The sequence below is a fragment of the Pocillopora damicornis genome, chromosome 1, assembly GCF_964200805.1.
Source record: "Pocillopora damicornis chromosome 1, jaPocDami1.2, whole genome shotgun sequence".
Lineage (NCBI taxonomy): Eukaryota > Metazoa > Cnidaria > Anthozoa > Scleractinia > Pocilloporidae > Pocillopora > Pocillopora damicornis.
In genome coordinates, this window is record NC_142670.1 from 32,747,538 (window position 1) to 32,774,756 (window position 27,219).

General features: G+C 37.1%; 3 protein-coding genes and 1 long non-coding RNA gene across 5 annotated transcripts; 2 read left to right on the forward strand and 2 right to left on the reverse strand.

Annotated features, from left to right (window-relative positions):
• Positions 1-1,393: 1,393 nt before the first annotated feature.
• On the forward strand, positions 1,394-5,507 carry LOC149053386 (solute carrier family 25 member 32-like). Its single transcript, XM_089182885.1, has 6 exons — positions 1,394-1,493; positions 2,763-2,812; positions 3,699-3,791; positions 4,346-4,404; positions 4,698-4,748; positions 5,271-5,507. The coding sequence occupies exons 1-6, from the start codon at positions 1,394-1,396 to the stop codon at positions 5,341-5,343; spliced, it is 426 nt and encodes a 141-aa protein (XP_089039011.1). The 3' UTR covers positions 5,344-5,507.
• A 232-nt stretch (positions 5,508-5,739) lies between these two features.
• LOC149053387 (uromodulin-like) lies at positions 5,740-12,114 on the reverse strand. Its single transcript, XM_089190381.1, has 2 exons — positions 11,959-12,114; positions 5,740-7,857 (listed from the first exon to the last, which is right to left on the reverse strand). The coding sequence occupies exons 1-2, from the start codon at positions 12,089-12,091 to the stop codon at positions 7,484-7,486; spliced, it is 507 nt and encodes a 168-aa protein (XP_089046507.1). The 5' UTR covers positions 12,092-12,114; the 3' UTR covers positions 5,740-7,483.
• Positions 12,115-15,819: 3,705 nt separating this feature from the next.
• LOC149053388 (uncharacterized) lies at positions 15,820-18,551 on the forward strand. 2 transcript variants are annotated; one of them, XR_016181986.1, is made up of 5 exons: positions 15,820-16,370; positions 16,468-16,619; positions 16,932-17,099; positions 17,413-17,454; positions 17,731-18,551. It is a non-coding gene; the product is annotated as an uncharacterized LOC149053388 (long non-coding RNA). The 2 variants fall into 2 exon arrangements; XR_016181985.1 differs by having other exon boundaries at positions 15,820-16,619.
• A 1,390-nt stretch (positions 18,552-19,941) lies between these two features.
• Positions 19,942-23,270, reverse strand: LOC149053389 (uncharacterized). Its single transcript, XM_089190368.1, has 3 exons — positions 23,164-23,270; positions 20,269-20,591; positions 19,942-20,144 (listed from the first exon to the last, which is right to left on the reverse strand). The coding sequence occupies exons 1-3, from the start codon at positions 23,238-23,240 to the stop codon at positions 19,972-19,974; spliced, it is 573 nt and encodes a 190-aa protein (XP_089046494.1). The 5' UTR covers positions 23,241-23,270; the 3' UTR covers positions 19,942-19,971.
• Positions 23,271-27,219: the final 3,949 nt, after the last annotated feature.

A 27,219-nucleotide genomic window follows, 5' to 3' on the forward strand; every position in this document is an offset into this window, starting at 1 on the left:
TTACAAGGCACCTCAAAACAGGAGAAGAGAAGCTGACACAAGCTGCCACAAGCTGCCACAAGGAGGCGGACCCGCAGAAAACTTCGTATCAGCAATGTCCAACAAACAGCATACACGTGCAGCACTTGCGGCAGGGACTGCCATTCACGCATTGGCCTTCACAGTCATAGTCGCAGATGCTCCAGCCAAACACACAATTAGGATGCTATACCCATGGTCGACCCTGACCGATGGAGGCCTACTACTACGCTAAAATAACCACCTGTTTGCCACCAAAGTTAAAATCTGCTGATAATGTTCACGATAGAGAAGAAAGGTTAAGTAGATCACTTGTTAAAAACCTTACACACATGTAGTTACGGAGCGATTTATGAGTCCTCTTACTGCGCCATGTATATTTGCTTCGCATTCAGTCTGTACCACAGTAGCGTGAATCACAACCAGGTGGGTGGTGAAGTTTGTGGATGAAGTAGGATCCACAGTTTTTTCACAAAAATCGTTGTTGAGTATTTGCAAACCGGGAGCTCAGATAGACGATTACTAAAGCAGACCTTCATTTGAACTTCACCATCTTACACTGTAGGATAAGCACCATCCAACCAGCCTGACCAGTCTGTACCACATCTGTATGCTGGCACACGTGTTGTCGGCATTTTTGTTCCCGCAGCTCCCACAAAACGATACCATCCCTCAGGAAGTTTGTAGTCACACAATTCTGAACCGGGAGGTGTAAGGTAATCTATCTTTCTATTGGCTTCACTCAGGTTTTCATAATGATAGCACGGATCAGCTGCAAAGTGAAATGAGAATTCCAAAAGGATTGATATTATTAAAATCAAGCCTAAAAGATATCTATTTCACCTCCCGCTCAAAAACGAGTACCCTCAAATATTTCAGAATTATGTGTTGACTTAAGGAAAGCCCTCCAGAGATTTTGCGTCAACTCGTCGCCAAGTAGTTTCGTTTCTTAATGCACAACCTTTGTGCATTGAAACTTGAGTCCGAGTTAAGTCCTTAAAAATTGTTTTAACTATGGTTCCGTGACCAAAAATTGATGCATTGAGGACATTTATTTTTAATGAGGTTTCTACTGTAGGAAAGACGCCCCCGTGGACGTAAATTACAACCGCCGGACCGGTGCCGCTTGAAGATAATTAAGTCCTGAATATTCCACATTTCAAAGCAGAAAAGAAGTACGACCGGTCAAGCAATTTGAACTATATTCTCTTAATATTTATTCCCAAAGAATATTTTTTGACTGAACTCAGTTATCAATATTTGAGAGAAAAGTTGTCTAGAATCATTTATCCAAAATGAACCTCATGATTCACGCTATCAATTACTTTGTCTAAATGTTGATATTCGTCTTAAAGACTAATCCAGCCCTTTACACATGGAGAATAAAGAAGTTGCTGCACGAGATTTGGCTAATTTTTTGTGCTCTTCTTCATTTGATCTCCTTCAAGGCACCGCAAAACCTAAAAGCCGTCAAGGTAAAGCTATTGTATTAAAAAATGTCCCTATGGAAATATTGTGGTTTTTTATGTTCTATTTGATAAATGTTGGCCATATTTTGAAAGTGTGAGATTTTTGAAAGCGATATTTCACCGCCGCAAATGACTGAAAACAAACAAAAAAAGATTGTGCACCAAATAGGCCTTATAAATCTAAGCTGATCTCAAAGAAACTATGCAGTTTTTGTTCCTTTTCTAAATTCTGTGGCTGTGTAGTTTACTTATAACTTGTGCGATCCTAATAACTTCTAGTCCCAAATAATCTTTTATTTGAATTTAAATTTAGAGCATGTACAGGTGGTCTGAATTCTGAAACCTCTCGGGCAAACTATGGCGCTTTTCCACGGAGGCAGTCTTTATAATCTTGTTTTGTTTCTACTGTTAAGAACTACAGATATTCGAAAAAAAATTGATGAAAGAATTGTGAATATGTTTCGAAAAGAGCATCTGGGACAGGGTGTTTGTCTGCGTTGAGAGACTCGAAGTTTGAAGCGTGCTTATTTAGCGTCACTCTCAGGGTCGTGTTCACGGTTCGAGATGTTATCAGACATTAATTCATGCGATGGCCTTTACACATTCATTCAAGTGCGCTGATCAGTTTTGAACAAATAGATAATTGTATGTTTGGCGAGTAAACGATTGTGTTGCGTTATTATTGAGATCATTTTAGGAAAAGTTTTAAGTTATATCACGTTGACTTACTTTCCAACGATTAAGGTCCATCTATTTGCTAATTAGAATGATGAATTAACTTTTTGGTGGTTTGTGCCAGGTTACCTAACAAATTCAATATGGGTGGTCAAAGCTCGCTTATGTCTCTAGTATTCTGATTCCCTTGCTGAAAAAAACACAAACGCCTCAGTACAAATGAATGTTTGGTAAGATATTTGTTTGCAAAGATGAATGACACCTTTTTACCTAAGAGAGAGAAAAGAAAAGTGAACCATTTACACACTTCCATCAGTATGTATTTCCCCCATACTGTTCTTGATACATTTCAGACATGCAACTTACAAGGAGAATGTAGTTAAAAATCAAGAGCTCTTTCAAGTTTGTGATCATTTCTTTAGTTTTTTATAAGCCTAACGTTGATTCAGCAGTGAATAATAAATTGTTTGGTACTTTTCTCAATCACAATTTCACTGTGAACAGGAATCAAGTTCGTGGCGCATGTAATTGTGCTCATCAATTCCTCACTTACATGAAATCCAGATGCATGACTTATTTTGTACTCCTTGTTCTCTACAGATGCTCTGTTAGAGTTGTGGAGACATGAGGAGTTGAGAGGTTTATACAAGGTAACCTTGATATGTATCGGTTGACAGCTTTTTGATTGATTGATCAAGTTAAAAATTGAGATTATTTTGACTGTGTGCTGGTCTTGTGGTGAAGTATGCAGGGTATTGGTCTCTAATAAAGTCAATCAAATCCAAGAAGTCACAAGTGGTGTGTACCGCTCCATGTGTACCTTAATACCTTGGGCTTAAGAACACAAAAAATAATGGCATAAAATGTTGTACAATAGAGGAATTATTAAATATATATTTGTATAAAGTCTTTAGTTCCTAAATGTACATGGGAGATTCAATAGTGGAAGTGTAAAAGTGCTCTTATAGAGCACAATTTGAAACTAAAAGAATCAACCCTTCCCCCCCCCAAGATTGACTGACATCTAACTTCTCCTTACAATATCACCTCTGAATCACACATGGAGGTCATGAGAATAGAGGAAATATTCAGCCACCGAAAAATTTCTTGACTGTTTAAGAAATTCTCCTTGTCAGTATCTTTGGAAATGTACAGAGAACAGTATGGAGAATATGGATATTGATGTTATGGTGTAAAGGGTCAACACGAACACATATAATAGCCAGTGGCGAATGTAAAAAGAGAACATGAGAGAGGGAAGGGTGGGGGAAGTTTTTGGCTTCTCATCTGGAGTAGTCATCCTCCATGACGAGCCTTAGCATTTTGAAGCCACAACTGACGCCCAAAAGACAACCTCTATTACCATTGTTTTACATGTGGCTGGTAGGAAGGTACTAATAGGATGACGTTTATTATTATGTAACCGTGGGTTATCTTGGGAACCACTCTGAAGTGCTGAAAATATAGTAGTTCTTTTTTTATATAAAGTGTTTTGCTCACTAACTTATGTTTTGCTAACTTTCGTTTTCTTCATAGAGTTCAACAGAGTACCTTGTAATGGCTTCACTGTCGAAAATGTTCGCCGCAACAGCGACATATCCTTATGAAGTGGTTAGAGCAAGACTTCAGGTTAGAATGGGAGATTCATTAACAAATGATTAACCTTTTGACATAGATTTAGATTTCGTTTTACTGTTGTATGCTTTTATCTTGAAATAAACTTGTAGTTTAAGGCTGTTTTTAGTTTTCAGGCAGGCGATCTCATCAGTTGGTTTACTGGACTCCAGTTTGATGTGGCCTGTGCTCGGGCCTCGAGCCTCAGCTAGGTCATTGTGTCGGTTCCTTGGGAAAAGATTCGTTAGCCCCATACATCCCCCCGCCCAGTGGTTCAAATGGGCACCAACAAAAGGCCAGGGAAACCCTACAATGAGGATAAGTACCAAATCTCACGAGGGAGAATAGCTTTCACCCTCTTTCACTCTCTCTATTCCTCTTAAGAAACACGGATCCAAGATGGTTATGAGAACGCACGGTGCGAAAGTTTTGATCCTGTGCTCATAAAATTAGCTAAAACCAATTGAATATATCTGGAGTTGTCTCTAAGCAAGTCTGTTTTGTTAAATCGTTCAGTATTTACTGTTTCCTGCTGTCATTTATTGTTCATGAATTTCACTTTTCTAAAGAATCAGTACACGATGGTGGAATACAAAGGCGCGTTGGATGTGATTAGTAAGACTTTCAGGTAAGTTGGAACTTGACATGAGGACTTAAAGTTTTCGATACGTTATAGACTAGCTTTCCATCTCTAGTCAGTTCAAATCCTCTACATTAAAGAGAGGTACATGTTTTGCCCGTTTGAAACAATTTGGCAAAGAACTGGACCAAAATTGGCGAAGAACTGAAACCAGCTTGTTTGAGAACTGGATCCAATTTCGGATTGACTTACGGCTTAGTGGTAAAGTCCACATTTTTATGAAAGAAGGTATTCTTCTTTCTCTGGCCTCTCCTCACGGCAGGTTCTTTTCAAAATCTTAGGCATGAAGGAGTAACAGGATTTTATAAAGGATTAATTCCCAGTGTCCTCAGGTAAGGCTACATGTTAAAAATAAATTTGGTGATACAAGTAGATTTACTTGTAAGTTTTATGTGTTAAACCGCAATGTATAATCTAGAATTGGCCAAGAGGGCTTAGTGGGCTCTCATCTTTAATTTTAGGTAGCGCTTTGTAAAGAAAAGGGTCTTAAGAGATGGGGTACCCCCATAAGGTGTTTGAACTTATTTGCACCCTCTAGTCTGTGAGAAACTGGGAAGAAGAGACAGGCGATAGATACATTAAGAGGCTATAAAATTTGGAGAAGGTGTCATGTCATTGTTTTCGTCAGTTACATGTTCGAATACTGTGAAATTATTAAGATACTTATCGTTATCACAAATGTTTGTGCCCCACCTGATATGTTAGTGTAAGTTTTAGCGGTTTTTTTTGTTTTTGGAAATCCAGCAAAGGAGCGCTTTAGAAGAAACCCTGAAACTGTAATATATGTAACACGTTCATTGTCGATTTTACTGTGTATTGTGCGTTTGATTGTTGCTGATTTTGTTTCTTTTTAGAGTAACGCCAGCATGTGGACTCACATTTGTGGTGTACGAAAACGTTATTCACTTCCTTCTGCCGGACAGATGACACCGACAGGATAAATGATGGAATCCGGCAACGGGAGACGATGAGCAATACTACAGCACCTGGTTTTATTACCAGACTTTATTCTGCAACAGTTCCGACTGATTCATTTATGGAAAAAAATATATTAACCGAGCGAAGTTAACCGCCCAGTGCGTTTACACATTTTATCGATAACTTTATTTACCAGCGGAATGTGAATGTGAATTTTTTTCAGAGCAATTTATGTACATCAATGCAAAAGGTATCCATTGTTACTATCAGGTCTTAAGGGTAACGATGATTTCTCTCATTGTTCTTTTATAAAGAACCTTCCCCCTCCCCTTTGTCCCTTGTCCCATACGGGTATCAAATTTATGTACATCCCTTAGCACTAACAAAGGCATGAACTACAAGAGATGCCTTTTTGCAATTTTTTTTTTTATTACTATTAACTTCATAATTCAAACATTACTTGTGAAAACTACTTGCAATTAATCAAGAAAAATGTTCAATATTAAGTTAAAAATTACCTTATTTTTCTTTTTCTGTTCCTTACGTTAAAATCTTTTTCAATAACTTTCTCCATTTGTTACTGAATCGTTGAAAAGTTAAACCCAGTTTTTATTTATGGCTCTGTTTTTACTTCATTGCAACATTTCCTTGTTGTTGTTGTTATTTTTCCCTGGTTATTGACATTAACTTCAGTAAAAAACGGTGAAAGCTACTCTTTCGCGATCACTATTAGATGAGTGGTATCGAGAACCTACTCCGACCCATGGACTTCACTGCCCTTAACGCTTACTCGTGTTCGTGTTATGAAACTCAGCTGAAAATAGTCCGTGTAAGTTAAATTTATTTACAAAGAGATACACAGTTTTTGCTAAATAATGAGATAATTTATTTATACCACTCAAGAAGCTGAGCCACAATTGATCCAGCTCATGTCACTTTGCTTTGAAGAGTCTACCGACGATTTTTCTATATTTTGATACGTTGTCAAGAAACTCGCCTTGCTTTGCCTCATTTGCTTTGTGTTCAGGTCTCTTATTGTAAATTAGAGACAAATGAACATCAAATGATTGGAAGACTAGTCTTAGTTAAAATATTGAAATATCAGGCAGTAGCCTTTGGGGGTTACGGTGAGAGTGGGTTTCTTTTCTGCTCTTAGGATTCTTTGAATATGTTTGCATTATATAAAAGGAAAACTTCGCCGAGAGAAACTGTGATTTTGATTTCAAATCTAACATTCCTGTAAAATATTTTTGGTGATGTACTTAAACGGTGTAGAAAGTTGTTTACAACTTGTGTTTACCTATGCTGCCCTAAATACTTGTTTTTAACACATTGCAGTTCTGAATACCTTTCTTTTAGCGTGTTAATGTTGTAGGCAAACATTAACCGTAGTAAAACAGGCCAACTTTTAAAAGCTATAAAAGTATTTTAACAAATTTCGTCTTGAATGAATGAGGTGCCCGTGCCCTTAGTTAAATAAGCTTTATAGGGACACTTTGAAGCCATTGCGTCAAGATCTTTAACTTGGATTCAAAATAAGCGTTAGATGTAAGCGATCCGTTAATTTCAAATGAATTCTGGTCGATTCGGACACATTTAACACACGGTTACGCAGGCTAAACCATTGAATTTTGCTTACTGTGTTTCTGGAAATTGGTTCAATGTTTCAAAATACTGAGTCACTATTAATACGTTAACTTTATGTAATTTCAAAGGACATCAGATTTTGATTGTCATCGCTTTTTTTTTTACGCCTATAACGTAAGATAGCGCCTATTTTTGTTCCACGGACATACACTAAAATAATCATGGTTTATAATTACAGCAATTGAAGGATGAAAAAAAAACGAAAAAAAAAATACATAAATAAAAGGCTCGAAAACCTTAAGCTTGAGAGTTTGTGTCTTGCAGATTTTACTGGAAGATTACTTAAATACTTGGGGCAACTTTCTTTGATGACAGAGGCTATCTGATGAGAATTATCACTCTAATGAGATAAGTACCTATTTGCCACCAAAGTTAAAATCTGATGATAATGTTTACGATAGAGAAGAAAGGTCGAATACCTTACATGTCAAAACTTTATATACATGTATCTACGGAGCGATTTGTGAGTTCTCTAACTACGCAAAGTATATTTGCTTCACATTCAGTCTGCACTACAGTAGCGTGAGTGACAACTAGGTGGCTTTATAAGTTTGTAGATAAAGTAGGATCCACAGTTTTTTACAAAAATATATGTTGAGTATTTGCAACCAGTAGAGCGATCACTAAAGCAGACCTTCCTGAAAACTTCACCATCTTCCACTGTAGCATGAGCATCATCCAACCAGCCTGACCAGTCTGTACCACATCTGAATGCTGGCACACGTGTTGTTGGCATTTTTGTTCCCGCAGCTCCCACAAAACGATACCATCCCTCTGGGAGTAAGTTGTCACACAACGATGGTCCATGTAACGGTGTAACGTAACTGCTCTTTCTATTGGCATCACTCAGGTTTTGATAACTATAACATGGGTCGGCTAGTAAATGAAATAAACATTACAAAAAGGTTGTAGTAACAAATATAACATTTTTTGTTGACATTTTTCAAGTCAATCAGTTCGACAACAACTAGATGGGACTAATGTTTTACAAGAACAACTATGCGTTAAGTAAAATTTAAAGAAGAATTTGGATTGGACAGTGATGATGCAAATAGGAACTAAAATGAAATGATAGCATTATATAGAGTTATGTGAACTCTTTCTTTAATCGCCCATCAAAGCCTGCAGTTGTTTGTACCTCAACTGGAAGCTACCAAACGCGTTTAAGACATTTTTGATCTTTAGTTCCCAAACAATGATACCAGCCCAGAGGTATTTGGTAGTAAGACAATTAAGTCCCAGGAGTGTGCAATGACTCTCTGTCTATTAGCACCATCCAATTATTTATAATCATAACGCGAATGAATGAGTTGCCAGTAATCGGATCCTTGCATTTGCACAAAGATTTCCTAAGCACGGCACGGTAACGAATCCTGCAATCTGATTGGTTCTTTACCCGGTCAGTATTTTCCTATCTCTGCCCACGGGCCACGGTAACGCTTTCGTGAGTCGCCGAGTACAGCTCAAATTTCGTTGCCATTTTTCATAAATATACCTCGTTTTTCCCGCTGGGCAGTATTTTTAAGCAAATACATCGGTCACTACCTCAAGCCGACTTATGAATCCTCTCTTTTCTCTCTCTATCAAATCACTGACAAAAAAATATTGGTTTCAGAATGAATTTGTATAGGCAATAGTGTCATTACGTTGGTTGACAAGCGGCCTAAAAACCGTCTGCAATTGACTTTAATCATTCACAAAAAGTACACAGAAAGTTAAAACGTGAGGTATTTCGTTACAGTTAAACTGAACAATGGAACTTTCATTCATTTAATGTCAGAATTTTCTCAAACAATTTGTTCGTAGTGAAAGAACGAGCGAAGTTTTAATTTCAGTTCGACAATAAATATACGCTCTCGGTGAGTCTTTCAAAGTCCGTTCAATTTGGACATTTGGACTATAAATTGCACAACAGAAACTGAAGGAATTTATTGAGAAAAGGCCGCGTTAAATCCCCTTGTGTCTCGTTGGAGTGTGCCGTTCGAATTTCGTTTTTGTGGAGGAAAGACCAGATTTACATACGCCGTTGCAGCAAACAAACGAGCAAACTCTCACAACTTCAAAATAAAAAATTTGAATTTACTCACAATTACTTTCCTGGCCGTTTACTTAATGAACAGAGGTAAATCTCCGTACATGATTGAATCGTCGATGAGAGTGAATAATACTTTCCGTTGTATCACTGATTGTTTTTGAAGGAAACATTGTCGCGACAGTCCCTGCCAAACTAGTTCCGTTGTTTTTCAAATCTTCTTGCGCTTTTTTTTTTCTTACGCGCTCTCTAATTGACAGGTGTCAGATTGTGACAGATACTTGTAAAAATAATGTTTCAAACTTTGTTTGGAAGCCTTTACATCACCTTTATTTACGCAAGTGAAAATGTTTCAGTGAAGCATCTCTCCTTAATTTGTATCACCTTTACTTTAACTACCATTTACTAGCTCAGAAATTGTTCAGTTTATGGAAGATCTTGCCGTATTTATAGCCCTAAATCATTCGGGTTCTTTCAGAATGTGTTTCGTTAAGTTAAAAAAAAAAAAATGTTATTTACCGGCTAAGGGTCGGTCCGTATGGTGAAAAACTGTGACCTCGGCCTTGAAAATGCTGCCCGTAGGCCTCGGGCAGTATTTTCAAGACCTCGACCTTTTAATATCATTTAAAACATAATCAAAAAATGATTCGTTTTTGTACACAAGGTGGCATAAAATTATGCTTCCTCGATGTGAATTTCGGAGGAAAGTCAGATTTTACTTCATATTTCATGGTTGTTCAAACAAAACTTACGCTTCCCTTGAATCAACATTACCCACTCCAATTATGATAAAGCAGCGGCAAAAAAAAGCGGTGATCTCTCTTCGTAAACGTTTCTTTGGACCTCGAAACAGCCTTTCGCCATACATTTATTTCTAGAGAGTTGTAATGTTTGCCTCGTGGCGTTCCCAGAAATCTTTGCGAAAACACAAGGATCCGATTGCTGGCAACTCATTCATCGGTTTGCATAAGTCAAATAAGGATCATAGCTGCTATTATTATTATTATTATTATTATTATTATTATTATTAGGGAATCTTTAAAGGTTTGGGATTCCTGAAGGTTTTTTAGTTCCACGGAGAGTTTCATGTCTGCATCATGTAAAAGTTCGTGTAAGGTTGTTAAATCATTTAAAACATAATCAAAAAATGATTCGTTTTTGTACACAAGGTAGCATAAAATTATGTTTCCTCGATGTGAATTTCGGAGGAAAGTCAACTCGTAGGAATTTACTGCTACTTCAACGCGGGAAACAAAATAAAAATTTCATCGCCTTCATGAAAAACCGCTGCTTATATTACGAGTTATGAGTGAACGCGGCTGAATATTTCGGAAAGAGATAAAATTCGCCTGTGCAGTTTTGTTCATTTCCAGCATATCCAGGGTGACATTCATATACATGTGATCCAAGGGTATTCATGCATGTAGCATTCACGTGATAGGAATGATTTCCTCTACACTCATTAATAGAGCGGTTTAGCAAGAGGACGGGAACGTCATTTCAGAACGGCGCGCGCAGCAAAAATGCCGAGAAAAAACTGGGTCGAGAAGACCATCGCGTTGTGTTGAAAACGTGACTTAGCAGTCGTTTCAACGAACCGTCCACGTTATATTTGTTCTTGAATATCCTAACCTTGGCTCTTTCGGATCATTATCATCCTTGAATTTTCGGTTTCATAGACCACTTGAAGGACAACGAAATTATCCTCTTTGAGAGCGTAACGACAAGCACAAACCGAGGATAGTTTACTACAAGTGAGTTGTTAACATGACTCCACATGGGCAATTAAACTTTGAAATTATTTCATTTCAGTCAAGTCTCGAGTCTGCAGATTCATCTATCAAATTTTGAAGCCCACTAAATATATTTTTTTTCTATGATTTGTATCGCTGTCATTTCGTTTCGTGCTTCTAGATTTCAGCACTACTGGTTTTTCTTCATAATTTTGTAAAGTATAATTTGGAATTGAAATCGTCGCCGTTTTTTCCCTTGTTTACTGAATATTCTTCTCAATCATGACAGAACACCTCTTTTAAGCAGGAGTCATGGCGAAACATGTACAGATCAAGCGACTCAACGATGGAGTTGTTTACAATGAGTCCCCGTTTAACCATGAACGAATGAAATGCACTCAAACTCAGCGAAATGACGTCCTGAACTTGATGGGGAGAAAGGCAACGCTAACACCGGAAGTCGAAATAGAGTCGTGTCCAGATTATCCGCGCGCTTTCCTATTCTGAAATGACGTTCCCGTTCTCTTGCTAAACCACTCTAATATCTGAGAAACCGTAAATACATTTTGCACTTTATTTTTGTCGTCTAACGATTTGTAATCACTTTAATCATATCAGATAATAAGAGAAAGCTTTCTCTTTCTTTGTCTTTAACGAGCTTGAAATTTGAAACGTGCAACTTAGATGTTATATTCTCCTTTCCAATATTCTTTTTTATATCTCCTAACATCAAGGCTCTGAGACAAACCGGAAGTAGATCATGGCAACTCCGTGCATAAGCATGACTTTGTATGGTAATGCTGCTTAAAAAAACAAAACTTAGCACTGGTAGGACGATAAATCCTGCTAAAATTGCTTCATTTAATGCTATGGATCCACAGATATAGCATGGAAGTTATTATTGGTCTGTTATTCACTCACTCGATTGTAGATAGCAATTGCTTAGAATTAAAGATTGTAACTCGCATGTCTTTAACTACTTTAAGGCTTTGAGCCTAAAACAGTGATATTGGAGATCCAGATAAACTCATCAGGATCCGAATTTGAGCTCCTTCTTTTTCAGACAATGCATTAAAGGACAGCTCTAGGCAGACTTAGGGCACAACCGGTATCGTTTACATATGAGAAACTAATAATATGGCCACCTCAGCAGCTTCAGGTTATATTCGAGCAGGAATATTCTAAATATTATAGCAAAGAGATTAAATTCACCTGTGCAGCTTTGACCATTTCCACTAAATCCAGGGTGGCATTCACAAAGATAGGATCCGTTGGTGTTCGTGCAGGTTGCATTCACGTGACAAGAGTGATTTCCTTTACATTCGTCAATATCTGAGGAAACCATATATATATTTGCACTTCATCATGTTTGTCACTTTAAAAATGAGCGGACTCTCAGTCGAGTGATTACTTTGATAATCATACATAATAAAACAATTTTTTCTCTTTTTTTGTTCCACGAATTAGATATTTGAAACGTATATTTTATCACGCATATTTCTGTTTATCAAGCTATCGGCTCTGAAACAACTATCTTGTTCCTGCTGCTCCCACAAAACGTACCATCCCTTGGGGGATAGGTCGTCACAAAACACTGGACCAAATTGCGGTTTAGCGTAACTACTCTTAATATTGGCATCACCCAGGTTTTGATAATTATAGCAGGTAATTTAGTGTTAACAACCGAGTTGAAAACGTAAATTTGCCACCGTAAAGGATAAAAAAGCTGACGTTTCGAGCGTTAGCCCTTCCTCAATCACTGATAGCATTACAAAGAGTCATGTTTCCTTTTGCTTTAATCGCCCATTTAAGTCTGAGTTGTATGTCGCTCTACTATATGCTACCAAATGCGTTTAAGACATTTTTGATTCTCAGCTCCCGCACAACGATGCCAGCCCCGAGGTATTCGGTAGTAACACAATTATTTCCCAGGAGTGTGTAATTTCTCTCTGCCTCCTAAAGGTTTCCTTTCTTTCAATGAAAAGGGTCAGATAAGGTCAGAGAAAAATATACAATCCCTTCAGGACTCAACCTGCCATTTCTTTTAGATTTTTTTCCTTCCCCAACATTTTTCTTACCTTATCAACTGAGTTGATAATGCAAATTGGCCTCTGTAAAGAGTTTCAAATTTACCTCATCAACTCAATTGATTATACTAAATTACCCTGTTGCACTCTCCCACCGACGCAGCACCGCAGTTCTTGTAGAACCTTTATTTATAGCTCTTTCTCTCAGCTTACTTGCGATATAATCCACGATGGATTTTGTCAAAACGAGCTGGAGGCGACTGATCTACTTTTTTTTCGAATGGTTTCCCAACATCTGAAGACGTTTACTACGCTGGTAAACCGATAGAAAGTGCGGTCTGTTACTTTAATAACATATATAAACTTCGATTTTCCACAGGTTTACCGGTGCAATCAACGATTGTTTTTTGACCAATCAGGGCGCTCGTAGTATCTTGACTATTTTATAAAACTTGATGATAATAATTTTCAACTTTTTCACTTAAATATATCTTGAGTGTCAACGAAAACGTAGCCCCTTGGAAAATCATTTACATATCCATTCTGTGCACAGGGTTCAGAGCCAGACGAGCGATTTTATTTTCATGCTCCTGTCAGTCATTGTGATAAGGTTAATTTTAAAGCAGAACTACGCATCAGTCACCAAAATTGTTTATTTAAAAGTCAGGGACATTACCTAAGAGGTTCTTAACATGAGAAATTGCTGCCTAAATCAAAACCAGTGATGAGTAATAAATTACCAAATTGTCTTGCAACGCGGCTAAATGGTGCGACGCTGTAGCCGGAAAGCATACAGGACTATTAAAAATATTGTAGCGAAGAAATTAAATTCACCTGAGCAGTTTTGTCCATTTCCAGTATATCCAGCATGACATTGACATACATGTGATCCAAGGGTGTTCATGCATGTAGCATTCACGTGACAAGAGTGATTTCTTTTGCACTCGTTGATATCTGTAAAATCATAAACATAACTAAAGAAACGAACTGTAATTAAAAAAAAAATTGCCGAGCATAACGTAAGAAACCCTAGTCTTGTTGTCTTGTGGTTCCAGACGCAAGTGCTACACAACCACTCACCAGATTTTTTTCTCGGTTCCCCCAAGTTCAAATCTGTTGTTCTGTCCTGTAAGCCTATCTATCAAGTCTCCCTTTACCAGTGGAGATTTTTTATCTTACACTGAATGTTTACTTAACCAACTAACTCCCTTTAATGACCAAGAAAGAAATTCTCCTTACCAAATCATTACGATATCAAACAGACAAGTGACGAGAATAAGGAAAAGTATCAGCTTGGGGATTATCAGTTAATTCATTACCAAATTCTTAGAACTGTCATCATAAGAATTGTGTGGCAGACAGTAAGGAGAATTACTAATGAGATCTTAGGAGTGAAAGGGTCAATACAAGGTATGCTGGGAAAACAAGTCTCGCAAATATAATAGTGCTTTTCTTTCTGATGGAAATGGTTTCAAAAGAAATACATCAAGTACCTGTGCAGTCGCTTCCATTTCCAGTATATCCGGGGTGACAAGTACAAACATACGATCCTTTGGTGTTCATACATGTAGCATTCGCGTGACAAGAGTGATTTCCTTTACACTCGTTTATATCTGTGGAATGATAAAAAATAAATTTTGAAAAAATGCAATTGGGGAGATGTTGCCGAGCATACGCTTAGAAACCTTAGTCGTGTTTTCTTGGGTCCTAGATGCTAGCACTTCACTTTAACGCTCACTAGATTTTTTCTTGGCTCCCCGAAAGTTTAAATCTGTTGTTCTATCCTGTAAGCCCATCCATCAAGTCTCCCTTTGCCAGTTGAGATTTTTTTTACCACCGAATGTTTATTTAATACAGTTGTGTGTCATTATCAACATTGTCTTCAGGCCTCAGTACACTCATCTCTTTTTTTATGCAAGGTATGCTGGTCTTGCAACGATGATAGTGCTTTTCTTTCTAATGGAAATGGTTACAAAAGAAAAGCATCAAATACCTGTGCAGCCGTGTCCATTTCCAGTATACCCGGGGTGACAAGTACAAAAGTACGATCCTTTGGTGTTCGTGCAGATAGCATTCACGTGACAAGAGTGATTTCCCTTACACTCGTCAATATCTGAAAAATCATCGATACATTTTTGTATCTTATCGTTTTTATGACTCATAGTCGGTTAATTCCTTTAATCATCACAAATTATAAAACAAATGTTTCTCTTTTAGTGCTACATAAATTTCAGCACAAATGGTTTAATTTAATCTAGAGTTTGCTGATGATATTGCCCTGGTGTCAAGTAACAACCAACAAATGCAGGACAAAACAGCACGGCTAACAGCTAATTCCATCAAGTTAGGCCTGCATCCGAAGTTGATTAAGACCAAGGTTATGAAGGTCAACTGCATCAACAACAGACCAGTTAAAGTGAGGGATACCATCTTGGAGGAAGTAACATCTTTTGTCTACCTGGGCAGTGTAGTCAGCATTGACAGAGGTTCCGATGAAGATTTCAAGGTCAGGATAAACAAAGCCAGAGTAGCTTTCAATACGCTGAGGAAAGTGTGGTCCTCCCATGTCATCTCACGGAGAACCAAATTTAGAATTTTTAACACCAATGTCAAAGAAGTCCTCCTCTATGGCTCAGAAACGTGGAGAACAACTAAGCAAACGTCCCAGAAATTGCAGACCTTCGTCAATAAGTGCCTTAGGCGAATTTTAAAAATCAGTTGGACTGACAGGGTAACTAACGAGATGCTGTGGGAATTAGCAGGCGAGGAACCAATCATAACTCAGATTTCAAAAAGAAAGTGGAGATGGATAGGTCACATCCTAAGGAAACCGGCTAACAACATCACCCGGCAGGCACTACGTTGGAACCCCCAGGGCAAGAGAAAGAGGGGTCGTCCCAGGAACTCCTGGAGAAGAGGTGTAGAGTCCCAAATGAGAAACTGGGGCCACACTTGGGCCACTTTAGGAAGATTTGCCCAGGACAGAACCCGATGGAGGACGGAAGTGGTTAATGGCCTGTGCTCCAACCGGAGCTAAGGGAATATATATATATACACTGTAAAATGAAAAGAGCCAAATTGACCCCAAAAGCCAAATTGGCCCCAATTTCTCGAGGGCCAGTTTGGCCCATCAAGGTTCGTTTTGGACTATTTGAGCCAAAACGGGCGGGACAGGTACCATTTCGACCCCTCCAAAATCTGAATTGGCCCCTATGAATTCTACTTTGGAACTTTTTCTCAATTTGGCCCTTCCAAGAGCCAAGTAGGATTGACCAATTTGGCCCCAACGAGGTACAATTTTTGAAAAAAAAGAAAATATAAAAATAATTTTCTTTTTTCGACCATATTTCGTTCCCTATACTATTCCTTATAAAGTGTTCAAATTTTCAACGGTTCCTCTCGTAACTGAACACCGAGTCACACAACGAATTAATCGTTGGCTTTTTCTCGAGACGTGAGCGTGAGCTGCCTGTGATGGCATTAGTCGAACCTAGACCACGTGCGTCGGAAACAATAATGAATTATAGCAGCGAATTCGTCACTAAAGAGGCTGTTTCTTGGCTACAGTCGCATGGAATGAGACTTAACAAAGGAAAGGTAGGCAAAAGACATTTCTTAACAACGTATTTTACTGCAACTTTACATTCACAAACTTGACCGCTCCATTGATCTTTGTTCGTATCTTATCTTGCAGAAAAAGACGGTTGCGATGGCCAAGATCTCCTTGCCATCGCCCAAGATGCAGACGTACCAAGGCACTACATCCCTATTATAAAAGAGCGTCTAAAGCTCAAGAAATTGATTGCAATGAACGCTTAACCTAGAGATGACAAGAGTTCTTCGTCGGTACGATAATTAATTTTCCCACCAGAGAATTTGACGCATGAATGGTTCGCCTCTTCTCCCGAGTCTTGTTGAGTCTCAGCGGTTTCGCAACTAAAGTCACGTGATCAAATTTTGGCGCCGAGAGATAGATACGGTTACAGTTCGAATACTGCATTTGCACAAGATGGATTTAACTTATTTCAAGATTCTCTGATTTTAGGATCTCTCACTCTGAATTCTTAATCTTTTTCTTGAAAAGATGAAATGATATTTTTATGTCTATGTCTTTGTTTGCATCCAATTAAGCTGATTTTTTGGCTCTTACTCTTTCAGCGTGCAGAATCAAGTCCTTCGAGTAAGACGGTTCAAACGTCGATAGATGATTCAGATAACATCAGCGATTATGAAAATTTAGAGGTGACATTGGCACCGAAAGAAAAGGGTAAATCGCCCAAGGATCTCTGTTTTACGGACGAGGCGACAGAACTGAGCACTGTCTAAGTAAGTTCTTGTATATTAAACTTAGCAGGATGGTGAAGAGTACATTATCGATTACTTTCTTTCGATTATATCCTAAAGGAAAACACACAAGGTGCCAGTTGGTCAGTTAAAGATGACAAATCTTGGGGATTGCACCTACAAAAATGGCGAGATTTGCTTTATTTTTATTGAAATATATTAGATATGTATTTACTTGCACCACCCATTAAACAAAGTAAACCCAATTTTTAAATCTGGTAAATTAAAAAATTAGTGAATTGATAGGATGTTATCAGACAGTTTAATTTTTTTGAAAACAAATATTTACCTACAGGTTCCTCCTGAATGGCTTTCAAAATTCCAACTACCATCGAGGGTAAGAAACTTTTCTTTGTTTTGGTTTTTAAGTCTACAAGCAATCCTTATTTATTCATGAATACTGAACTAAAACTGAAGTGCATAGAGGTATGATTTCTTTTCTTGATAAGTACATATACAGTTTGGTGAAAATACATCATTGATGATCACCATTATTGTGTTTTTACTTCTTATGCACAGTTTGCTTACAAATATTTTGCAACTTTGTAGTTGCAAAAATTTACTGTTCTCCAACAACAAATTAATTTGCTCATTTGTTTGTTTTTTTGTACAGTTCTCTGCCTCAGTAGAATTGGATACCCAGAAGGGATATCTCATCAGCAGCCTAAAGTACTCTGAACAACAGTGGATTGCAAAAAAAAAAAATTATTGCAGAGTATCCTTTTATGGTTAGCAGGATAGTAGACTAAGTTGACTTGGAAACTGAATGGATTGGTATGATCTAAAAATCTATTGCTTCACCTCTTCTGCTTGCAGTGAAGAGAGACAATTTTGTGGTGCTGAATCTCTTGCCTTAAACTAAAAAGTTGCAAAATAATCACTCTCGCCTTTTAAGTTCATGACCTTTGTTCTTGTGTGTTTGCCATCACATGCATTTAATGAAGTTGTGACCATTTTGGATGTACAAGTCCAAAAAACTGCTACTTTGGTACTAAGATGAACAGCTAAAATTTCTGAGCCTGTTTGCCAATGAAGTCCAGATACAAAGGTTCAAGTACTTTGGGGTTGTATTAATTTTGCCTTTTTGTTTAGTTTTTCTTGATTTTGCAATTTTTTAAAATATTCCTGTTGTCAAACCATTAGATAAATATTGGACATAGAATAGCTGATTTTTTTCAGATATTTTGGGAGTCATACATTAGGTTTTCAAGTCTTGAATGGAAGACAAATTACACACATTGAGCTAAACTTCCACTTCCATTTCTGGTGTTTTAGCTTATAGTTTTAGAAAAACAATATATATATGTAAATGTGGGGGTAGAGTCTACCTTGGCATAAAGTGCTCAATGCTGTGGTAGTAGAGCTAAGTATACATACGTTAAAGAATTAAAGAGGACACATCAATTCTCTGTGACTCTGAATCCTAAGCGCTTGTCAGACAGAACTTTTCTGTCTGACAAGCGCTTAGGCACAAAACTCAGTCACAGAGAATTGATGCGTCCTCTTTAATTCTTTAACTTAAGTGTGTATATATATATTCTTTTTTTTCTGGCTACAGGCACTTTTTGCACTTTGGCTTGATTTTAATGTGGTTGTAAAACTTGTTTTTATTGCATAGAGTAGCTGATGTTAATTCAGCAATCAGAGATTATGTCCAGCACAAATTTTAATTGTTGGAGATCTTCAATACATCAATCACCTGAATATAGTAACAGGGAAGTGTAATTTGTCACTTCTCACAAGAAAAGATTCTTGATGCTCTCATTGGGTTACTTGGCTCATTTATATTTTCTTACAATCGGTCAAAGGCAATTTTGACTTTTTTTAGAGTAAGCATTGCTTGAAATTGGGCACAGGCAGACTCTTGTCACTGTTTCCTCTATTTTCAATGACTTGGAAAATGCCTGTGGTAGTACTTGCTGTTAGTTTATATTTTGATAATATCTAAAGTAGCAATATGAGTGCATGTATTCTCACTTCCACTGGAAGAATACTCTTTGCTGCTCTAAGGCTCTTTGTTTTTCATATGCACAAATCAAACAAGTTCTATATTCTTGTGCAGGAACTGGACCATTTGTTGCCTCTGTCTTATTTTGATAATTTTCTGTACTTTAAATCAGTCTTAATTATAAGCTGCTTTACATTACCACATTTGCTAAGTCATTGAAAAGGGAAGCTTTACTCACAAGTGTCTCTTGGGTGTAATTTCTTGCAATGCTTGCACTGTTAAGAAGTATACTGATTTAGGGAAGAGATCTATTTTAGAAAATGTTTGAATTAATGTTAAATATGTATGTATGTTATATTCTTTCACATGATGTTTCAAAGTTTGTCTGTTTTATACCACAATTAAGATTCTTAATAACTGTAAAATCAGGTAGCATAAAAGGTTTTTACATTAACAATATCTAGAACCTAATAAATGAGTGTTTGAAAGATAAAGTATGTGGTGTATTTTCATTGTTTGAATGTAAGGGGGAAAATCAGCATGGAGAGGAAAGAGCCCTCTACTTCTGAAGTGGCCCACATTGGAGCTGAATTGGCTCTTTTTGAAGGGGCCATTTGTGAGAGGGCTGAAATTTCGGGGGCTGTTTTGGCCCCTATAAATTTCAAAGTGGCCCCTGTATTTTTCAAATTCACCCTTCACATGGTCCAATTTGGCCCCTACAACGGGGTCAATTCAGCCCCAAAATTGGTGCCAAAAACAGCCCCATTTCAATGGGGCTGAATTGACCCTAAGCAAGTGCCAAACTGGACTCACTCGTTTTGGCCCCATTTTTGGGGCCAAATCAACTCTTTTAATTTTACAGTGTATATATATATATTTCATGATATTTATAATTCATTAAATAACTCATGCAAACTTAAAGGACTTACCTTCGTTAACCATATCACAGTAAATCAGTTTTGCTTTTCCTCTCCAAGTTGGATCCAGCCAGTACTTGCCGCTTATGGTGTGTTTACCTTCACTCGCCTTTATTTCGCCACAAGACAGCGCCGGTAATTCAGGGATAGAACCTAACGGAGCTGAAGTAAAGATAGGTTTTACGTTCACTTCCTATTCTTAGCTCTTCCAGGTGAGAAGGAACCAGGCTTAGGATGGAGAAGATTTAAAGAAAAATAAAAATAAAAAAAACCATCGATTTCTTACCTCTGCCGTTCAATCGCCGGATGTAAAACCACGCAGGTGCTGAAAGGAAATTATCTGGTCTTGCCTCTTTGGTGCGGTTATTTAGTTCACATATTTGGTATTTTCGATTGTAGTTATAGCTTTGGCACGTGATCTCTTGTTCACATTTGACATCGCAGAGGTGAGGGGTCGCCACTGACCATCTTTTGAAGACCGAACACCTGAGAGCCTTTCCTTCTATGTATATATCGGTCCTACATTGATCGTCAGCTGTGACAAACTCCATGACAGAGGCGAAGAGGAGGAATCTTAAATTTTGGAATTTCCACATACTTTTATTTAATCTGCAAATATTGAGGATAGGACACCAAAAGTAAATGTTTAATTCCCGCCTAATTACGGCTTACTTTAAAAAACTGTCCACATGACCCGATGAATAAAAATAAAACTCATAATACAAAATCATGTCGACCAGAGACGAATGGCCCGCCTCAGAATTCACGAGAACGCTTCATAGTAGCTCGAAAGGATGCTAATTGGAATGTCAAGAAACAATGTTAAGTACGACTTCAAAGTTCGATCAGAATATCTGAGGTTTTTTGGCTTCTTTCAGCGTTAGTGGGCTGAGAGAAGTGTTGCGAACTCGCGAAGATAGCCTTACCAAATTGGCCGAGTAAAATTTCAAATAGCTGCGGTTCATACATATTTTGTGCCAAACAATTATCTCTTAGTGTGTTTCTTCTCCTTTATCTAGTAAAACAGTCCAGTAATCAAAAGTCATATAAAAAATTGGGTGTAGAAATAATGATGAAAAGGCTCACTTTGAAAACACTTTGTACTAGGGAAACTAAATCCTAAAATTGATGGTCTGGTCAGTCATAAGGCAGCCGTAATTAGTTTGATGTCAAAAATTTACCAAACCCTATTTTGGGATTTAGGCCAAACTTATTCTATGTAACTCTAGGGCTGCTTCGTATAAGAAATGCGATCCTCAAACACCTGATTGCCATCGAGTTAAAATTGCTCTCTTTCATCAAGGTATTATAACTATGACTACGATACCAACCATCTGTTTTAAGCCAATGCATAACTTTAACATTAAAAAAGAACTTCATCGTTTCTGTTTTGGCTCCTCGCCAGCAATGAATTCAACAGAATTCGGGCCGGAATTTGAGTAACATAATCGCTCTGTTTGCGATGTTTGCAAACCAATGGCGAAGATACTTGTTTGGTTGATTATAAAGTGAAATTTAATCGGTATAAATTATTAGCTTTTAGGCACGAATTAGGGTTTGGTAAATTTTATCTAAAAACCTACGAAAGTTACTTTAAATTTAGCCCTTAGGAGTGTTTTGATAACACATCCCTATCGTCTTTCCATTTTCCATTGCCTAACTAAAGAAACTCATCCATTAGCTCAGGAAGAATATAATTAAACTTGAGGAACGTAAAACTGTCCGTTCTATTTGTCCGAAGTTGTATAATTTGTCTGGAAACTTCGAGAAAATATTGATAATTTGTGATGCAGTTCATTTATGTCAAAGTAAACAAGATTCCATTATTCGCGACTGACAACGACATACAAAACTTGAAGACACAAATAAAGTTACAATTCGAATTTAAGCTCAGGATCGGGCCAAGTGAATCCAGCAAAATTTTACCGAAATGCAAATAAACTTACAAAATTACAAAAAAATTTCAAGTTCTTACTTTTAAGTTTGACACCAACAATTCGCCGATCGTGAAGTTCGTTTAAGTTAATGACGCTTTAAATTTGATAGGTTCCTTTCGGTCATCTAACGTGTTCAAGTTCTTTTTATCCAGGTTGCTCCCAAATTATACCACTCAAGAATTTTTCGCGTGTCTTTCAACCCCTTTTAAATGGTATAATTCTTACAAGAATTTCAAGCGTTTCTTCGAACACCTTCGACACCACAAGTGCATGTATAGTTTGTTTTAAAACGAGAGACATAACAGGTCCTAACGGCTATTCATGACCATCATTTGAAGACAAAACTTTTAAACTAACAGAGACTCGCTCCCCTTTTTTCTGGGTTGCTTGTGTTTTCTTACGCGGAGCTGCTCAATCTTTTTAACATCGTATAAGTGTGACATGCGACTGAACAATAGAAGAGAGCTTTCGAGCAAAATTTTATTTGAAATGATTTGATTGAGTTGGAATTGAGTGGTTCTAACATTTTCTAATCCTGAAGAGTTTTTCATCTGAATTTGAATTTTAGGTGGTCTGAATTCTGAAATTTCAAACCTCTAAGACAAACTTTGGCGCTTTTTCCATGGACGGGCTTCTCTTGAGAATCTTTATATTCTTGTTTTGTTTCTACTGCGAAGAACAAAAGAAATTTAAAAAAAAAAAAGCGTCCGGGACATGGTGTTTGGAAGTAGTAGAAAGTTACAGGAAATCGATAAAAAAAAGAAAAATGAAATGTTTCTCATCCTCTGCTCAAGACTTCAACACTTAAAATTTTTTTTTGTGTCGAGCGGCAATACGTCTGTTATGCTGCGTTGCAAACTTAAAATTGGAGATTTGATAAAGACATTTTCATCATTAATTAAAATATTCTGTTTGAACAAATTACTTGAAAAAAGTGGTAAAAAGCCCACGTCATGAATCCGTCGACTGAAAAGATCCTTTCGCTCTTAGTTGGAGAAATTAGATATATCGTAGTAGTTCCAACATCTTATCCCATTACATAGCTGCGACGACTGCATAAAAAGAAAATGGATCTGAAGTTTCGCTAACCTCAGGAGAGGGGATTATCTTATCTCAGTTTTTCGGAAAAAATTTTTTCTTTTTTTTTCAGAAATTAATAAGTATCATATTATCTCCGAATGGTTTAAATGAGACGTCTCATTCTCAGATTTTTAACTTGCTAACGGTAAAGGAAACTGGCTCACCTCTTTTTAGCATGTAGCACGCTTCCTCCACAGTTTTTAGAGGGGAATAAAAAACCCTCTAAAAATGATGCTGTCATTGGCACTTGTAACTAAACAGTAGTTGCCGTCACAATAGTCAATATCTCTCATGCTCTTAATAATTTATTTCTTGTTCCTGTTTTGTCGTTGACAATAAAAATGCGCTGTTTTTTGTCTTGAAAAAATTAGAATCCATCGAAAAATGTACGTTGCAACTTTTTGAAGTTGTAAGAGTGGCTAAAGTGTAACTTGGGGTAAAATAAAACAGAAGGTTTTCTTATAATTTTTTATCAGCCTTAAGATAAAAACAAAGTTCGAGAAATCTTTATAGGGTAATACAATACGCACGCACTTTGCACGGCAGAAAAATAACATGATGTAAAAATAAAATGGAATCACATATTTTGTCCCTCACAACTCATGCATTTATTAGCACCAAAAAGGCGTCCTGCATTCTTGAAATATGAATGAAAAGAACCCCTGAAGGTGTTTAATTAAGTTCCGTTTGTTTCTAATTTTATTTTGGGAAAGAAAAATAAATCATCCAATTTTGCACAACTTTAGAAACTTTGATTTTAAAGCGATCATGGTTTTGATAAGAAAAAAAAAACAAAAGTACTGTAACCTCATCGATTTTCCTTTTCTCCTTTCTTCCTACAGATTCTACAATCCGCCACGGCTGTATGCGTTTAGAAGTAATATTTCAATAACCAGTGCGAGGGTTTCATCAGGGTTTACAAACACGAGAAAACTGGTGAGAGCACGAGGCCACAGGCTGAGTGTGTTAATTGTTTTTGAGTGTTTGGAAACCCTGCTGAAACCCGATGCACGAGTTTTTTAAATAGCATCTCAATCGTTCCTCAGGAATAAAATAAAATGGAAATATTCACGAATTTTTCGCATGTTGTCTACAAGTTTGTTGTCACGAAAAATTTTATTGTTATGGTGATTTGTCTAAGAGTAACTTGTGCATCCAGCTTATTTAAAGCAGGTGTGGAAGAGAAGCTAATCAGGAACCAGACTGGTCATCAGTCAAACGCTTTATTGAAGATTGGTGAGGTTAAGTCAGCTGAGGTTTCTGAGGTGTTGGCGCCAAAGTGCAGCACTAGCAATGAAGTAATGACTAAGGTCACAGAAGATACTGTTAAAATTGGTAATTCGAAGAGTTTTTGAGATCCGTTTAATGCCTCTGCCTACGTTAAGAACTGTAAAATAAATATTAACGAAAACAAGTGAGCGAACGTGATAATGCTATACGCTTTCTTTCGAAAATGTCTTGTTACTTCTTATCAGAGAGGGTGTTAATAAAGGTTGTCTCTTCATGTTTGTGTCTTTGTCTCAAGTTTTTAATGACGGGTTATTAATATTCAAATAAAGAAATGAGTTCACTAGAATCTGATGCTTCATCAAACTCAAGGGTTTGATTTAATATGAAACTCATGGATGGCGCGTCATTCAAGTGTTTCACCGGGGTTTCAAACCACATGCACGTGACGAGATTGGCGTGTCTTGGTTGGATGATCACCTTATCAATAGTTATTGAATTTGAGAAGTTACATTCTTAACAATTTGACTTTCCAATGTGGAAAGACAAATTCTCATTCCTGAGTAATTCTGAGTAATTAAATTCCATTCCTGAGCAGTTAAATGTCACAACAAGTAAAAAGACGCTTCAGTTCAATCGGGGGATTTTAAGCCGCAATAACTCTCAAAAATGAATAAAAAACACCACCTTCTTTTCATGTATTGATGAAAGCAAGAATTCTTGCGAGAAATGGTCAAACAATGAACACGCAAATATTTCCCATAGCCCCTGCACTTAGCAACTTCACAAAGAATTGATTATCATCTTTTTAAGGGCTGTTAAGCTAAAACATTTCGAATCTATTTTAAAAACAGGTGCTCTCAGCAAATATATATAGTATAATTTGCCAGGGATAAGAACTACACCTTGCGTCAAACACCACATACAACTCGTTATAATATAGTGTGATCTATTTTAAAAACAGGTGCTCTCAGCAAATATATATAGTATAATTTGCCAGGGATAAGAACTACACCTTGCGTCAAACACCACATACAACTCGTTATAATATAGTGTGATCCAGTACTTCGTAGCCTCTTTACGATATAAAAAGGTTAAGACCTACATTTAAAAAAAAAACAATTTATTAGCTTTACACGCGTGACCAGAAATTACCTTCTCAAAGCCAGTATTGATCATGATGCTTTGAGGACATTAATATTTAATATTGATCGTGATCATGATTTCATCAGTCGAAGATGCTATACCTTCATTACGAAGGTTTTTGGGAGGATTTCAAAACTACCTTAAGAGGACGCCGTTGTTAATATTTATCGTTTTAAAACTCTGTGATAATCGCACTAGCCAATCGACGAAATGCCAGTGATAAAAAAGTTTTTGTTCTTGTTTATTCCTCAGTATTAAAAATAGTGGCAAAATCGTCTTTCATCTGTTGAAAATGATGATTTTTTTTCTATTAAGTAATATAACAATGTAAAGCAGGAGACTTTCTAAAGCTGGGCATTTTCATTTCAGACCCGTGTACACCTTGGCTTCCTTTATTCAGAATAGTGAGAGTTTAGTTGCCACATGGTAACATGTAATGTTGTTACAATGGCATTAAATATTCAGGCTCAAATGTGAACTTTCAAAACTGTTAGAATAAGTTTTATGTCAACTTATAAGGTTTTCCAAACTATTTTGTGTTTCCAAAATAGCATTTTCCGCGGAAAATGGACATTCTAAGGATTTTTTCCATATCGGCTCCGCAAAATATCGTGCTTTTTTCCAGACACAGTAGAATGTTGGCTTCAAAACAGCAATATTTAGGCAGAAAACACGGAAATTTCTCCTATGTTATAAAAGCAAAATGTTTCATTGTTCACGGCAAGACGCCCCGTGGACGCAAATCACAACCGACTGAGAACACCTGTACGGCTTGACGATAATTAAGTCCTGAAGATTCCACTTCTTAAAGGAGAAAATAAGCACGACCGGTCAAGCAATTTGAACTTTATTCTCTCACTTTTTATTCCCAAAATCAATTTTTGAACTTAACTCAGTTATCAAAAATCGAGAGAAAAGTTTTCTCGAAGTTTTCTCAAGTGAACCTCATGATTCCGTTCTTGCCGAAACTTACATGAACTCTATCAATAGCTTTTTTAAATGTATATGTTAGTCTTGAAGACCACTCCAGCCCTCTACACTTACAAAATGAAGCAAGTCCCCGCTCGAAATTCAGCCCATATTTTTTCCTTTTGATTTCTTTCAAGGCACTGCAAGACCTCAAAACTGTCGATGGAAACTAGAACCAAAGTGGAATTCGACCGTCATCGTGTTAAAACAAATACAAAGGCCTTCTATGAATGAAAATCACAGGTGATGTTTTAGAGAGAATCCTTAGGGCTATTGTTTACTTTTGTTATAAAATGTGTCGAAGTTTCTTTATGCTCGATAAGATAAATTTTGGCCATGTTTTAAAGATGTGAGATTTTGGAAAGCGATATTTCACCGCCACAATGACTGAAGGAAAAAAAAAATAAATAAAAAAGCAAAAGGATGCACCACAAAGGCCTTCTAAATCTAAGCTGATATTAAAGAAAATATTCAGTTTTCGTTCCTTTTCTTTATTATGTGGCTGTGCGTGTTTACTAGAATGACGTCGATTTTTTCCCCGCTACGACTTTAAGTCAGATTATAAACTGGTATATTGATGAATTCACCTTGGCGCAAAATTAAAGATGTGAAAGTGTCCCAAAACTTTGCGCCGTAAAGGAAGTCGTAGGAAGTCAATAAAAAGAAATGCCATTTGAACTTCTTCGTTCTCTGGCCAGTATTTCAAAATTTAAAGATTTTCTTTTACCTGTGAAGAATATTATCGCCAGATTGACATCTATAATGCTGCATTGCAAACGTGAAATTCGAAAACTGATACAGAGTATTTCCAATGTGAATTAACTAGTCGTTTTTGGACAGATTGTTTGAAGAAAAATGATATAGAGCTCATATTTTGA

What these genes read in the sequence shown, in the direction of transcription:
- LOC149053389 (XM_089190368.1), bottom strand. Translation starts at nt 23,240, where the DNA reads ATGACAGCATCATTTTTAGAGGGTTTTTTATTCCCCTCTAAAAACTGT. An exon ending in GTGCTACATGCTAAAAAGAG is followed by an intron (nt 20,592 to 23,163) that starts GTGAGCCAGTTT and finishes CAATATTTGCAG; the next exon opens with ATTAAATAAAAGTATGTGGA. An exon ending in CCGGCGATTGAACGGCAGAG is followed by an intron (nt 20,145 to 20,268) that starts GTAAGAAATCGA and finishes TCTTTACTTCAG; the next exon opens with CTCCGTTAGGTTCTATCCCT.
- LOC149053387 (XM_089190381.1), bottom strand. Translation starts at nt 12,091, where the DNA reads ATGGTTTCCTCAGATATTGACGAATGTAAAGGAAATCACTCTTGTCAC. An exon ending in AAATGGTCAAAGCTGCACAG is followed by an intron (nt 7,858 to 11,958) that starts GTGAATTTAATC and finishes TTCATTTACTAG; the next exon opens with CCGACCCATGTTATAGTTAT.
- LOC149053386 (XM_089182885.1), top strand. Translation starts at nt 1,394, where the DNA reads ATGGAGAATAAAGAAGTTGCTGCACGAGATTTGGCTAATTTTTTGTGC. An exon ending in TGGTTAGAGCAAGACTTCAG is followed by an intron (nt 3,792 to 4,345) that starts GTTAGAATGGGA and finishes ACTTTTCTAAAG; the next exon opens with AATCAGTACACGATGGTGGA. An exon ending in GTGATTAGTAAGACTTTCAG is followed by an intron (nt 4,405 to 4,697) that starts GTAAGTTGGAAC and finishes TCAAAATCTTAG; the next exon opens with GCATGAAGGAGTAACAGGAT.